An 11,532-nucleotide genomic window follows, 5' to 3' on the forward strand; every position below is an offset into this window, starting at 1 on the left:
GGTGGACAATAAAATGATTTTTTTTTAAAAGGAAAATCGTAACTCCGTTATTTATTAGGGGAGTGGCAGTTAAGTAAATAAACTTATTAACGGTCAAAAAGTAGACGAAAACCGTCAAGGAAAAGGCAACTGCACGGGGACAAAACCTTTTCTCTCTCCTCTCTTTGTCCGAAAACAGGGTGAAAAAGTTTCTCTCTCTTCGTATTTAAAGAAAAATAAAATAAAATAAAAAAGCTGGTTTCTTACTCTTAGTTCTTCTGAGCTGTACCAAAGCTTCTCTCTGTAGTTATCAACACTCGACCTGCAATTTTCTCTCTTGATTCTATATATTTGATCTTTTTTTTTATTTTCCTATCACTTATGTAACGATTTCTTGGCGTTGGATCGAATTTAATTGATTAAAAAAAGGCCTCTCGACGAAAGTTTCAAACAAACTTTTCCTTTTCTTTTTCTTTCTCTCGGTCAACTTTTCTAAGGTTCCAAACACGTCCGTATTTTATCTATTTGCTCTGTTTCGTGGTACAGACCTTTGCCTTTGGTTAGTTGAATTTTTGTACGTTGTAATTTTTTCTTTTCCAATCTGTTTGATTAGCAGGAAAAATGTTGGCTTCGTAAGGAAGAATAAGGAGTTTTGATTGTTTAATTTTGCTTGGCAGGGTAAGAATGTTAATTTAAGAAAGTTTTGTTTTCGGTCGACTCTTTTTTTCTTTTTGATTTCTAGTTCATTCATTGCTTTTGTTTTTAAATGTAGAAAGGGTGTGATGGCGGGTCGAGTGAAGGAAGACGAGAAAAATGAGCGAATTATTCGGGGTCTTCTCAAACAACCTGAGAATCGTAGATGTATTAATTGCAACAGTTTGGTATGTTTTTCTCTTCTTTTTATTGATTTTTATTTTTTATGTTTTGACTCCATGATTGTAGTCAGAGGAGCTTGCTTTGAACGGTGGATTATTGTGTTGTTATATGCGAATTGTTCATCAAGTATCTGGTTTTGGGATTTACTTTTTGATACACTTGCTTTTATAGCTTTGAATTGATTACAAGTTTGCAACAATGATGTCGATGAGTATATCATTGATACTTATATATATATCTTACTACATGGAAAAATAAACCATGAATTTTGTGGAAAGAAAAAAAGATGGAATAACAAAAGCAGTTTCTGCTTAGAGTAGTACTTATGAGTTGTGATTAGTGGAATAAACCATGAATTTTGGTTGTTCCATAAACTATTTGTTTGAATATCCTCCTAAAATGTTGCTTCTGGAAATTTCTCAGTTGAAATATATTTTTTGCAACACCTTTCTTGTGCTAAATTGAGTGTAATGTCCTTTAATGTGTAAATTATGGAGTGCATATACTTTCTCTGTTTGTCACTACTAACTTGTTGGCTGAGCAGGGGCCTCAATATGTCTGCACAAATTTCTGGACATTTATTTGCACCACCTGTAGTGGAATACAGTAAGTGTTCACATTTTCTCACATTAAGTTCTCTTCAGATATTGGCTGCTCATTTGTTTATATCTGAGATTTTATTGCCTTTGAAACCATAGTCATTAGGTTTACTAAAAGTGGCTCCTGGTTTTAATTGTTTGTAGCCGGGAGTTCACACACAGAGTTAAATCAGTATCGATGGCTAAATTTACTTCTCAAGAAGTTAGTGCTCTTCAGGAAGGGGGAAATCAGGTAGGCATAAGCGTTCTCTTGCTATCCCTTCCCTTGATAAAGTAAAAACGAAAAGATTTATTTCATGTATGATGTTCTAGTTTCACTCTTTTCTTGTTCCTTTTGCATACTTGCAGCGTGCGAAAGAAATTTTTTTTGAGGAGTGGGATCCGCAGCATAATTCACTTCCCAAGAGCAGGTTATCTCTCAAATATCTAATCTTTTGATGTCCTGTGCCTTCATTAGTTACAATGTTTCTGAGTCAAAATTTTGTAACCAGCAATGTTGAGAGGCTTCGGGACTTCATTAAGCATGTCTATGTGGATGGAAGGTATAGTGGTGGGAGAAGCAATGACAAGCCTCCACAAGGAAAGACGGTAAAATGCCCTTCCATATTCTTATTTTCCATTTAATGTGAATCAATTATAAAGTTGTGAGATAGGATATGACAGATTATGAAATTATACAGTATGTTCCTGTTTCCTGGGGAGGGAACTTTTAGATAATCTGATATTATTGAATCTGCAACAGAAGTGTTGTATCATGATTTTCTGAATTTGTGCATTATGCAGGGTGACAAGGAAGACTTTTTTGAGAATAGGAGGACAGATGGATATCAGGGAGGGTCCAGAAGTCCACAATATGAAGATACACACGAACGCCAGTACAGTGAAAGGTCCAGTCCGGGGGGAACAAGTGATGACAGAAATTCCAGATATGGTTATGATGAAAGGCAAAGTCCTGGATACAATCCAGAGAATCGAAAATATGCTGAATATGTAAGAAGTCCTGCTCGTCCTGAGATTGTGAATGACTGGCGTCGAGAAGACAGATTTAGTAATGGGAGGAAATTTGAAGATCGTAAAATATCTAATGGAGATCCAAAGTTGGAAGGGAGGTCACCTGAGCGACAAAAAGATTTAGAGTCATCCAGTCCCCCAGTAGTACGTCCCATAAGAGAAATTTTGGGTGAGAATGTAATACCTCTTCGTATAAATGACCCTCCGAACACAAATGGCGGAAGAACCGGTGATGGCCCTCGGGCACAGGTAGTTTTTGCTATGTGCTATGTAACTAAGTTTAACATTATGGTTGGGGTTTTGTTTTGGTTTAAATCTTTTCTTTGTTTTTTCTGCTGTTCAGATCCTGCAAAAAGATGGCTTTTCATCTTCTCTCTCAGAAGTAATTTGTTTATGTCTTAGCATGATGCCCTTAGAATACATTGCAAAAGCCTATAGTTTTGGCTGGATTTCTTTTACCACAATTAACCACTTCGCACGGTCTTTTTCCCCTTCACTTTTTCTTCTTTCTTTCTATAGTTGTAGGAGTATTTGTCCAACTTTTAGTGGACTTGACTTTTTCCTGTTGGAATTCTATCTATACTATCTAATTTTCATTAGTTGAAACCTTTCATTATAACCAATAGGGTAGCCTATGTTGAAAGTGACCATTCTAGACTTAGTGATTGATAATGACAAACTTCTGTGTTATGGTCAATTTGGTTATGATACCGTGGCAGTTTGCTCGTGTGAATTAATGTACTATTTAAGTGGAATATAGGTATAACTTGGGTGTCAATTGTTACCAACATAAATGAACTTCGTTGCTGTTAAAGAATCATCCATCTAGGGCTTTGCATGACCATTTATTAAAATTATTTCCTTTCCTCTTTATTGCATGAGAAAAGATGTTTTCTGTCTTTCTTTTTATTTTCAACTTTTATGCGGGTAAAGAAATAGGAACTGCACTTGCTGTAGTTTTCTTTCTTTTTTTTTCTTTCTTTAGCAGAGAACTGCATCTTCTAGCAGCTTGGGGTCTACCAGCGGGAACCCAGCAGAAGTCAAGTTGGAAACGACTGGGAGCTTAATCGACTTTGATGCTGATCCTGAACCTCCAGTAGCTTCTGCAGTTCCTCAGACTCAACAGACAACCATGACTCAGTCCATTGTGCAGCCAGCTAGTTCTACCAATGAAAATAATTGGGCCTCTTTTGATTTTGCCCCTCAGACAAATGTTTCTCAAGCTCCTCCAAGTGTGAACACCCTGGAATCTGTTCTTTCTCAGTTGTCAGTTCCAACTTCTGTACCTGGTCACCTATCAGGACCATCTAGCGGTGTTGGTGATCAGGTAGGTGCTCCTGTGGGCAATGTGAATGTAGCACCTCTTGGTGGTAATTCCAATGTGGCCTTCACAGGGCAGATCAACGCATTACCCTTTGGTACTACTGCTCCTGCAACTGCACTAGCTAGCAATTTCTCAACTGTGCCTCCTACAGGTGCTTTTACAGCTACCCCTGGATTAACACCAACAATGCCTGTCAGCAGTGGTTCCCAGGATGATGTTAATAATGCTGGACAATGGCCTAATATGCAGCAGCAACAGACTTCTTTTTTCTCTGCAGCTGACAGTCTATCTACTACACATCAGTTTATGCCACTTGGTGCTGGAGCTACAGCCAATCAGGTGGGAAGTATTTTCTATTTATTTATTTAGTTATAGATTAATAATTTATAATTGACAATTTGTTCACCAAATTCAATAATTCCATGTTGTGCCTTTCTGGCAGCCATGGAATTTAGCTGTTTCCCAGCATACGCAGGGACCTTTGAGTGCACCTGCTGTTGCGCAAACACCTCAAGCTGCCTCAAAAGTTGTCCCGGATGTCACTTCCACTGTTGTATCACAGCCTCCTTCGGAAGCAAAAGCAACTGGAAGACAAGAATTACCCGCGGTAATTTCTCTATTAAAGACCAAGGACACTGTAGTTTTGATGTGGGGATTACTTATAGTGTTAGGTTCTTGATCTTCGCAGGATCTATTTACTGCAACCTATCCTTCCTACCCTGCAGCTGCACAAGGATGGCAAACTGGCCCACCACGTGGGATGGGGTTCACAATGCAATATAATACTGCAGTGGTACTGTTATATCTCGAGAGCAATTAGGTTCATGAGTTTGTTCTTTTGTACTTAACTGCATGTCTAGTTACTTGATTAATCGCTTATAGTTCTGCATGTATTTTGTTGCAGCCAATGACTGCTTTTCCACAGTCATCAAGGTCAGTAAACCCATTTGATCTTGGTGGCGAAGGACCTCCTGTTCAAACTCAAACAGTATGTGACTCACTTCTTTTAAACCATCTCATTGTAGTGGCACTGACTGAATTGGTCCTATTGGGTTTTAGAAATCTGTAATAACTTCATGATAAGAGTTTATAATGCTGGCATGCTGTTTGTTTGAGATATAATTTTAAATTTCTAAATTTTGATTGAGAGAGAGAGAGAGAAAATGAAAAGGGGGGTTATTGTTTCTATGAGTTTGCATATTTATTGTTTTTTCGCTATCTTTTTTGGTGCAGTTCCCTTCAATGGTATCCTTACAGGGTGCTCTACCAATTATGCCACGTCCTGGTCTAGTGCACACTTCTAACCTCAGTCCTCCATCGTCAGCATGGATGCCACCTCAGTCTTTACCCTATGCATCACGACCCCCTTACCCAGGAGCACAATTACCTAGCAACTTGCCACCTTCCAGGTAAACCATTTCTCAGTTATTGGATCTTTGGTTACTGGCAATGTCTTCAAGTTATATTCACTGCTTTGTATCTGCAGCCATCAAAATGGGGGCATTGGCAATGAGGCATCTTTTGGTTTTGTAAATACCGATCAACAGATGGGTGGTAGATTCTCAGCAGCACCTACCCCACAGCCTTTCCGTTCTGTTGGTTGGGGCAACCCGTTCGGCTGAATATAAAGAGCAATGCCATCCTGGACCCCAAGTCTGGCTAAGCCCAGCATCTTCTTGTTGCTATATACTACCTATTAAACTGGTGGGTGTAAAGTTTTGGGCTTTATTTCGAATGATCCAAAAGTCCCCTTTAACAGATTTAGTTTTCGATGCTCACACACAGAAAGAAAAAGAAACTTAGCTAGTAAGCGATCCGATTGTTTTTGAAGGGTCTTTTTCTTTTGGGTGTAGATACGATGCCGTTTTGCAGTTTTCGTCGAGTGATCTGTATCTTGCGTGCCTTCAAATTGCAACATTTTTCTCCTTTCCTTTGTTTTTTTCCCTTCCCCTCGTTAGTGTTTGTATGATGTTGCAGTATCTGAATGAGCCTGGTTAACCATTGTCAAATTTTGTAACTTTTGCAATGTAATATATTAGTTAGTATTGAGATTATTTTGAGAAATTTGTCTTTTCAAGGAGGGAAAAAAAATTACTTTGTGATATTACTGTGGTCAATCCGAATTCATTTTAAATTACCGTAAATCAAATATAAAATTATTAAATTACTATATATACGCTTTTAAAATATATAATATCTTTTTTTTTAGTTAAAAAAGTGATAAAGTTCAAAATTGTACATAAAAAAAGTTGATACATCAATTTTGATTTTGTGAAATTATATACATAAAATTTTAATTTTGATTCAATTATATATTTTTAAATAAATAAACATATCAATTTATTTTTACATTGAAAAATATAATTATTTATATATGTAACATATAAACCTAAAATAATATTACATCAATAATAACATTACAAATTAGATAAAATATTATATACAAAATCACATGATCAAATTTTATGTGTACTTTGGAAATCTCTCTTAAAAAAACATTAATGATGTGCCACATCACCAATCATTTTATTATATGTCACCAATGACGTGGTGCATTTTGATTGATCAATTTTTTTTGTAGCATCGTTAGTTTCTAGGAACAAAAATGGGTAATAATGTAAAGTTTAGATATTAAAATGGGGATTAAAAAATTTTATGAACCAAAATAAAAGAAAGGATATAGTTCAAAAATTAAATGATAAATAAAGTCAAATATTTTTAAATTTTAATTTTTTATTGAATTGATGTTACACCAACTTAATTACAAATTTTATATAATTTTAATTGTATATAAATTTGAATGGAAATAGAAAGACGAATATCTTTTTCTCAAATTTTGAATTAAAAGAAAATAAATTTAGCAGGAAATATGCTTTTTGACTTTTCCAACATTATCAAAAATGTAATTTCCCGAAGCATATAAAGCTTTTTTGTTTCTTTTTTGTTTGAAAGATAATATCTTTCATCAGTTGCGTATTTACAAATAACAATTGTCAACAGATTTTCACTTTAATATTGAATAGTCTACCCCCCCCCCACCCCACTTTTTGGACCAAATTGAACATCAAATATTTCTTGGGCAAAATAAATTGACATTAATTTAGATCCCAGGCTCTTCCTCCACTTAAACCATGCTTACTGTTATATGCTTCAATTCCTTCCTACCTTCAATTTTATAGTGTAATGTCCCATTTGAACACCACCTTCCAAAAGCTTTTTCAGGCACTTTCACTTGTTTGTCTCCACTTCAATATAACAGGAGCTACCAGCATCCACACTGCAACCACATTCATCTTACTCTTTTAATCATCACTAAAGCATCCAAAACTCGAGCCAACATCTACGTTACTCGACACATATTTGGATAAAAGTACAAGGCATGGTATTTAAAATATGCAAAGGAACTTTAAAAAAAGTTGAATATACTCGTATATGACACGTACTCAAATCCAGACAAGTCTAGTTCTAGTTAAGCACTTACAGTAAACACAGACGGCTAGCCATTCGTTCACTATCCTCACCCAAGTACTGGTCCAACCAACATCAATTGTCCATCTGCAAAAGTACAATAGAGCACACATCATTTTTCAATAGATGCTTTAGTATGTTACCTGGAATATATGTATATATATGTGCCCATTTATTCATCTATTTGCAGCTCTAGTGAACATTTATTCAAAATTCAATATAAATCAAACTACAAATGCACTAGGAGACGTACCTTTTAATAGTATGATGAGTATTCCAGCCGATCAATAGCATTGCGAAGTACATAGCTCCAGTGGCAAAAACGAAATGGAAGAAACCGTAACCATATGGTACTGCATCTTCAGCACGGGCTTCCTTTTTACTGAACTGCAGCTGTTGTCAGATAACATTCTCATGGAAAAAAAGACAACAAATAAACATTTATGAATCCAGCAGAACAAACCTGAAAACATTGAGAATCAATACCGGTAGAAAACGTAGCAATAACCATAGCCAGTAAGGCAACGACAAAGCTCTGAAAGAATTAAGAGAGTTATTATCATGCTCCTGATAAACTTTACAAGATAGTATTGTTAGTCTTATATGTAGCATAACTGGTTAAGCTGCAAAAGTTAGATGAGCAGTCATCAGTATTTCGGTCAAAAACCCTCGATAGATTTTGAAAGAGAGAAATATTACTATGATGGTGAGCCAATCTGTCTTGTTTGAAGCCTCTGCCTTTCGGTTGCAACTTTCCCCTGCTGGTTCACTGCAATCACAGAATTGTAATAAAGTTGAAATTTGATCAAATACATATGGAAAGATGGCGGTCGTCTCAACCTTGAAAGGACTTTAAAGAGCAGTGTATTCGATTGTTGAAGTTATGAACTTATCTACTTCAACTTAGCAATAGATAGAATACTGTTGATCTCATTATTGTTAATCTGTTATATTTTCAGTTTTCTTAAGATGCTGACTGGATACGAAGGGATGGTCGGTTTTAGCAGTTGCAGTTTGTAACCGTGAAATGTTAATGAATGCACTCTAAAACATATTAATTTAAATCTGAAAAGCTTAAATTCGTACCTTCGAATGGCACACCAACAGATAAATACCACATAAAGCCCCATGAGCCCTGGAGTTAAGAAGCCAGAATTGATCTGTTTCAGGGAAAAACGATAATAAAAAAAATCATGAATTCGATTAAAAAACGTGTTATAGAATTTAAGAAATGAACGTGACACGAGTGACTGGAACATACTTTTGGGTGGAGGGAAACACTGGTCATTAGTTGCAGAAGTACCAGCGTCCATGTGATGAAGAAAATGTTAAGGAGGCAGGACGGTTCTGGTGCATACCAAATGTACATCATGATAATCCCAAATATGCATATAATATATGCAGCAGTAGCAAGTAACATCACATGGATGTGGCTGCAGAAACGAAGTAAAATTTTTAGCAGCATTAAAACCAAAATACATACCAAAGAGTAAATAATGAAATGTCTTTGATCGCCAAAGACAAAGAGGGATACACGACCAAATTGTTTTGACTGTTATGAAAGTGGTTTCAACTCTCTAAAAGCATTGAAGAAATGTGAGACGATTTTACCAAATTTCCAAGAGTTTATCAAACGGATGAGGCTTACCATCTTTCTGCAGTTTTCTCAGATTGACAACAATCATTCAGCCATGTAATGAAACTGATTACGCTTACGAGCTGAACTAGGAGAAAGACCCTGAAAACGATAAACGGAAAATAAGATCGAACAAAGTGTAACATAGGAAACATCTTCAACTTCCTCAACAGACTATTCTATTAAGATTGTACATGGTTTATATAGAGGAATTTATAACAGGAATCTATAATACCCCATACCCGGCACCAAAATGCGCAATCTCCCCTGCCAATAACAGCAACACAAGGAAAAAGGAGGAAAAGAACACAACATATCAGATCATTGATGTTGATTAGAGCAAAATGAAAGATGGAGCTGAAGTCCTAGGATTGGTTATTGAAAGAGGGTTGAAGAAAAGAACACGAACCATATATTTGTACGATGAAAGTAGGAACCAAAAAGGAGGTAACTGTCAAGGCAATCCAGAGGCCAATCTTTGCAGACCACCATCCGGAATGCCATGAATCTCTGCAATTGTACATCCTTGAGTTGCCAGCAGTTGAAAGAAACATTACAAAATAGAAAGCCTATAGTTCAATTAAGGAATAATCCAATAGGCCCTTCTCTTCAGCATTTTAGTATTTGACATTCTACATCTAACTGTTGAGCTCTAAATGCCACTATTATCAACAAAGGAATAGTATGTGTGTGTATCTATCTATCATTATGACATGAGGATACAAAACATCCCAAGCTCACACGTAGGACTCCTTCGGCGCCCAAACAGCCACGGCCACCTTGGCAATTCTTCAGCTCTGCAAACCACATTCCCACATACATGCTGATTAACATTATCGACATTACTATCATAGAGCTCTAAACTTAAAAACAGAAAGTGATGGAATGCATTTATTGTAAATACAAAAAGCATTTATTGTATTTATAATCCATTTATCATTTTAACAAACAACGTAGATGCAATGCAAAGAAGCAACTTACTTTCCATTTCAGGGAAGGCATTGTGGCCATAATCTCGAACAGCCCAGGCCAGCAAATTCGAAACCAGGAAGATCAATGCATAGGCATATCTAGCCATCCAAGGATTGGAACCATTCCTGAACTGGCTAAACCAGGAATCGTCCTTGAAAATCCAATGCCTCTCGTTGCAGTTACTTCCTAAACCACTCTCCATTTTCACTTTCAAACCCACAAACACTTTCCACTCTTCATCACATTACAGATTCATGTTTCCAAGAAAGTAGAAAAGCAGATGATTCCAGTTCACTGGAAAATCTTGTTACCTACAGTGAAACACCCCCCCCCCAAAAAAAAACAATAAATAACAGTACCATTAATATAACCATTGTTTTTACTTGGTGGATCCATGATTACCAGCACCTAAATGTCAAAAAAGTGAAGATTTCGAAATTTGTGCTTACGAAAACTGGATTTGGGCTTTTGATGATTTGGGTTTATATTTTATAATAAAGCCTAAAATAGATGCAAACAGGATTAAATTAAATAATAATAAAAAATATTAAACTAATTAATTTAAGTAAACTAACTGATCACGAAGAAAAGCCATTTCTCATCTGAAACAACAAATAAGAAGCTCAATTTTTGCGTGCAATGCACGGCAAGTTTCTAACCTTTTTTTTTCTTCAATCAGAATTTGATTAAACTTAAAGTTTTAAATCAACCCATTGGATCAAATTATTTTTGGCAGTGATTTGAGTTCATGTAACATTGAGGACAAGCATCACAAGAACAGTAAAGAATCACTTTTTTTCTTTTTAATTTGCTGAAAATGAACAAAAACAATGTTTTTTTTTAATTTCTTTTTTGCATGAAAAAGCGTGCAAGGATAAACAGATGAGTAAAGGAATCTTTGAATTTCTTTCTTCCATTGCAAGCAGACCTTTTTCAAACAAAACTGCAGTAAGAAACAGAAAGAAAAAAACAGTGTTTTGACCCTTTGAGACTATTCTAAACTTCCTAATCAAGTGATTTGATTTGAACAGTGTAAAACAGGGATATAATGATATCAACATGTAATCTTATATTTAACAACACTCAATTTATGTTTTTGTGTATTGATCGTTTTGTTTTGTTTTCCAGTTCAAGTACAAAAACAACTACTATGATTCTCTGCCAAGGCTGTTCAAAGTTTAACGTATTAAGCGAAAATAAATGAAAAGAAACACTAATCTCTTTGTTTTGTTTTTTTTTTATTGTTATGAAATGAAGGAAAATTCAATTTTCTTTCAGAATCTGAAACATTGTCCCATTTGCATGTGTTTTGAAATCGTTTTATTTTTCATCAAACACCAACCTAGCATTAAAACATAAGAATCATAAACTACAGAGCAATGCAATCTTTGAAGAAATGAATGTATACCTCAAAAACGATTCAGCACAAAGCTTTAAGATCCAAAACGGAATCGTTGCAGCAAAAACAAAGCAGACCTCTCTTCCTCTCTCTGTTTCCCGGAAACAAAAAAAACAGAGGAAGAAGAAGCAAAGAGAACGCAAACACAGAGATATTTCGTGATGTCTTTTTTTTTTTTCCCCTTTTTTTGGTTCTTTTAAAATGGTGTGTTCTTCAGGGAACTATAAAGATAGAGAGAGAGGGGGGGAGGATTGCTTTACCAGTTTTT

The 11,532-nt window shown here is 35.7% G+C and overlaps 2 protein-coding genes across 13 annotated transcripts; one reads left to right on the top strand and one right to left on the bottom strand.

Moving 5' to 3' along the window:
• The first annotated feature begins 216 nt into the window (after positions 1-216).
• On the top strand, positions 217-5,843 carry LOC107907228 (probable ADP-ribosylation factor GTPase-activating protein AGD14). 10 transcript variants are annotated; one of them, XM_016834500.2, is made up of 14 exons: positions 217-476; positions 596-657; positions 752-860; positions 1,400-1,461; positions 1,599-1,686; positions 1,803-1,864; positions 1,946-2,042; positions 2,238-2,714; positions 3,451-4,128; positions 4,232-4,396; positions 4,478-4,582; positions 4,694-4,777; positions 5,023-5,198; positions 5,276-5,843. In XM_016834500.2, the coding sequence occupies exons 3-14, from the start codon at positions 762-764 to the stop codon at positions 5,409-5,411; spliced, it is 2,229 nt and encodes a 742-aa protein (XP_016689989.1). In that variant the 5' UTR covers positions 217-476; positions 596-657; positions 752-761; the 3' UTR covers positions 5,412-5,843. The 10 variants fall into 10 exon arrangements, with proteins under 10 accessions (XP_016689989.1, XP_016689996.1, XP_016689991.1 ...); XM_016834502.2 differs by having other exon boundaries at positions 228-487; XM_041093081.1 differs by having other exon boundaries at positions 228-487; positions 3,454-4,128.
• An 802-nt stretch (positions 5,844-6,645) lies between these two features.
• Positions 6,646-11,532, bottom strand: LOC107907227 (probable serine incorporator). Of its 3 annotated transcripts, none has more exons than XM_016834498.2 (13): positions 11,274-11,532; positions 9,875-10,176; positions 9,617-9,690; positions 9,303-9,462; positions 9,136-9,160; positions 8,906-8,995; positions 8,519-8,690; positions 8,344-8,417; positions 7,957-8,026; positions 7,721-7,792; positions 7,511-7,650; positions 7,271-7,344; positions 6,646-7,066 (listed from the first exon to the last, which is right to left on the bottom strand). In XM_016834498.2, exons 2-13 carry the CDS (start codon positions 10,065-10,067, stop codon positions 7,008-7,010), a joined length of 1,203 nt encoding a protein of 400 aa, XP_016689987.1. In that variant the 5' UTR covers positions 10,068-10,176; positions 11,274-11,532; the 3' UTR covers positions 6,646-7,007. The 3 variants fall into 3 exon arrangements, with proteins under 3 accessions (XP_016689987.1, XP_016689988.1, XP_040949016.1); XM_016834499.2 differs by having other exon boundaries at positions 7,511-7,644; positions 11,274-11,530; XM_041093082.1 differs by lacking the exons at positions 6,646-7,066; positions 7,271-7,344 and having other exon boundaries at positions 7,511-7,639.

The sequence above is a fragment of the Gossypium hirsutum genome, chromosome D05, assembly GCF_007990345.1.
Source record: "Gossypium hirsutum isolate 1008001.06 chromosome D05, Gossypium_hirsutum_v2.1, whole genome shotgun sequence".
NCBI classification, from domain to species: domain Eukaryota; kingdom Viridiplantae; phylum Streptophyta; class Magnoliopsida; order Malvales; family Malvaceae; genus Gossypium; species Gossypium hirsutum.

Coding starts and splice junctions, on each gene's coding strand:
- LOC107907228 (XM_016834500.2), top strand. CDS start 762: ATGGCGGGTCGAGTGAAGGAAGACGAGAAAAATGAGCGAATTATTCGG. Junction 861..1,399: donor GTATTAATTGCAACAGTTTG/GTATGTTTTTCT, acceptor TTGGCTGAGCAG/GGGCCTCAATATGTCTGCAC. Junction 1,687..1,802: donor TTCAGGAAGGGGGAAATCAG/GTAGGCATAAGC, acceptor GCATACTTGCAG/CGTGCGAAAGAAATTTTTTT.
- LOC107907227 (XM_016834498.2), bottom strand. CDS start 10,067: ATGGAGAGTGGTTTAGGAAGTAACTGCAACGAGAGGCATTGGATTTTC. Junction 8,996..9,135: donor ATTGCGCATTTTGGTGCCGG/GTATGGGGTATT, acceptor TATCGTTTTCAG/GGTCTTTCTCCTAGTTCAGC. Junction 8,027..8,343: donor TGTTGGTGTGCCATTCGAAG/GTACGAATTTAA, acceptor CTGTGATTGCAG/TGAACCAGCAGGGGAAAGTT.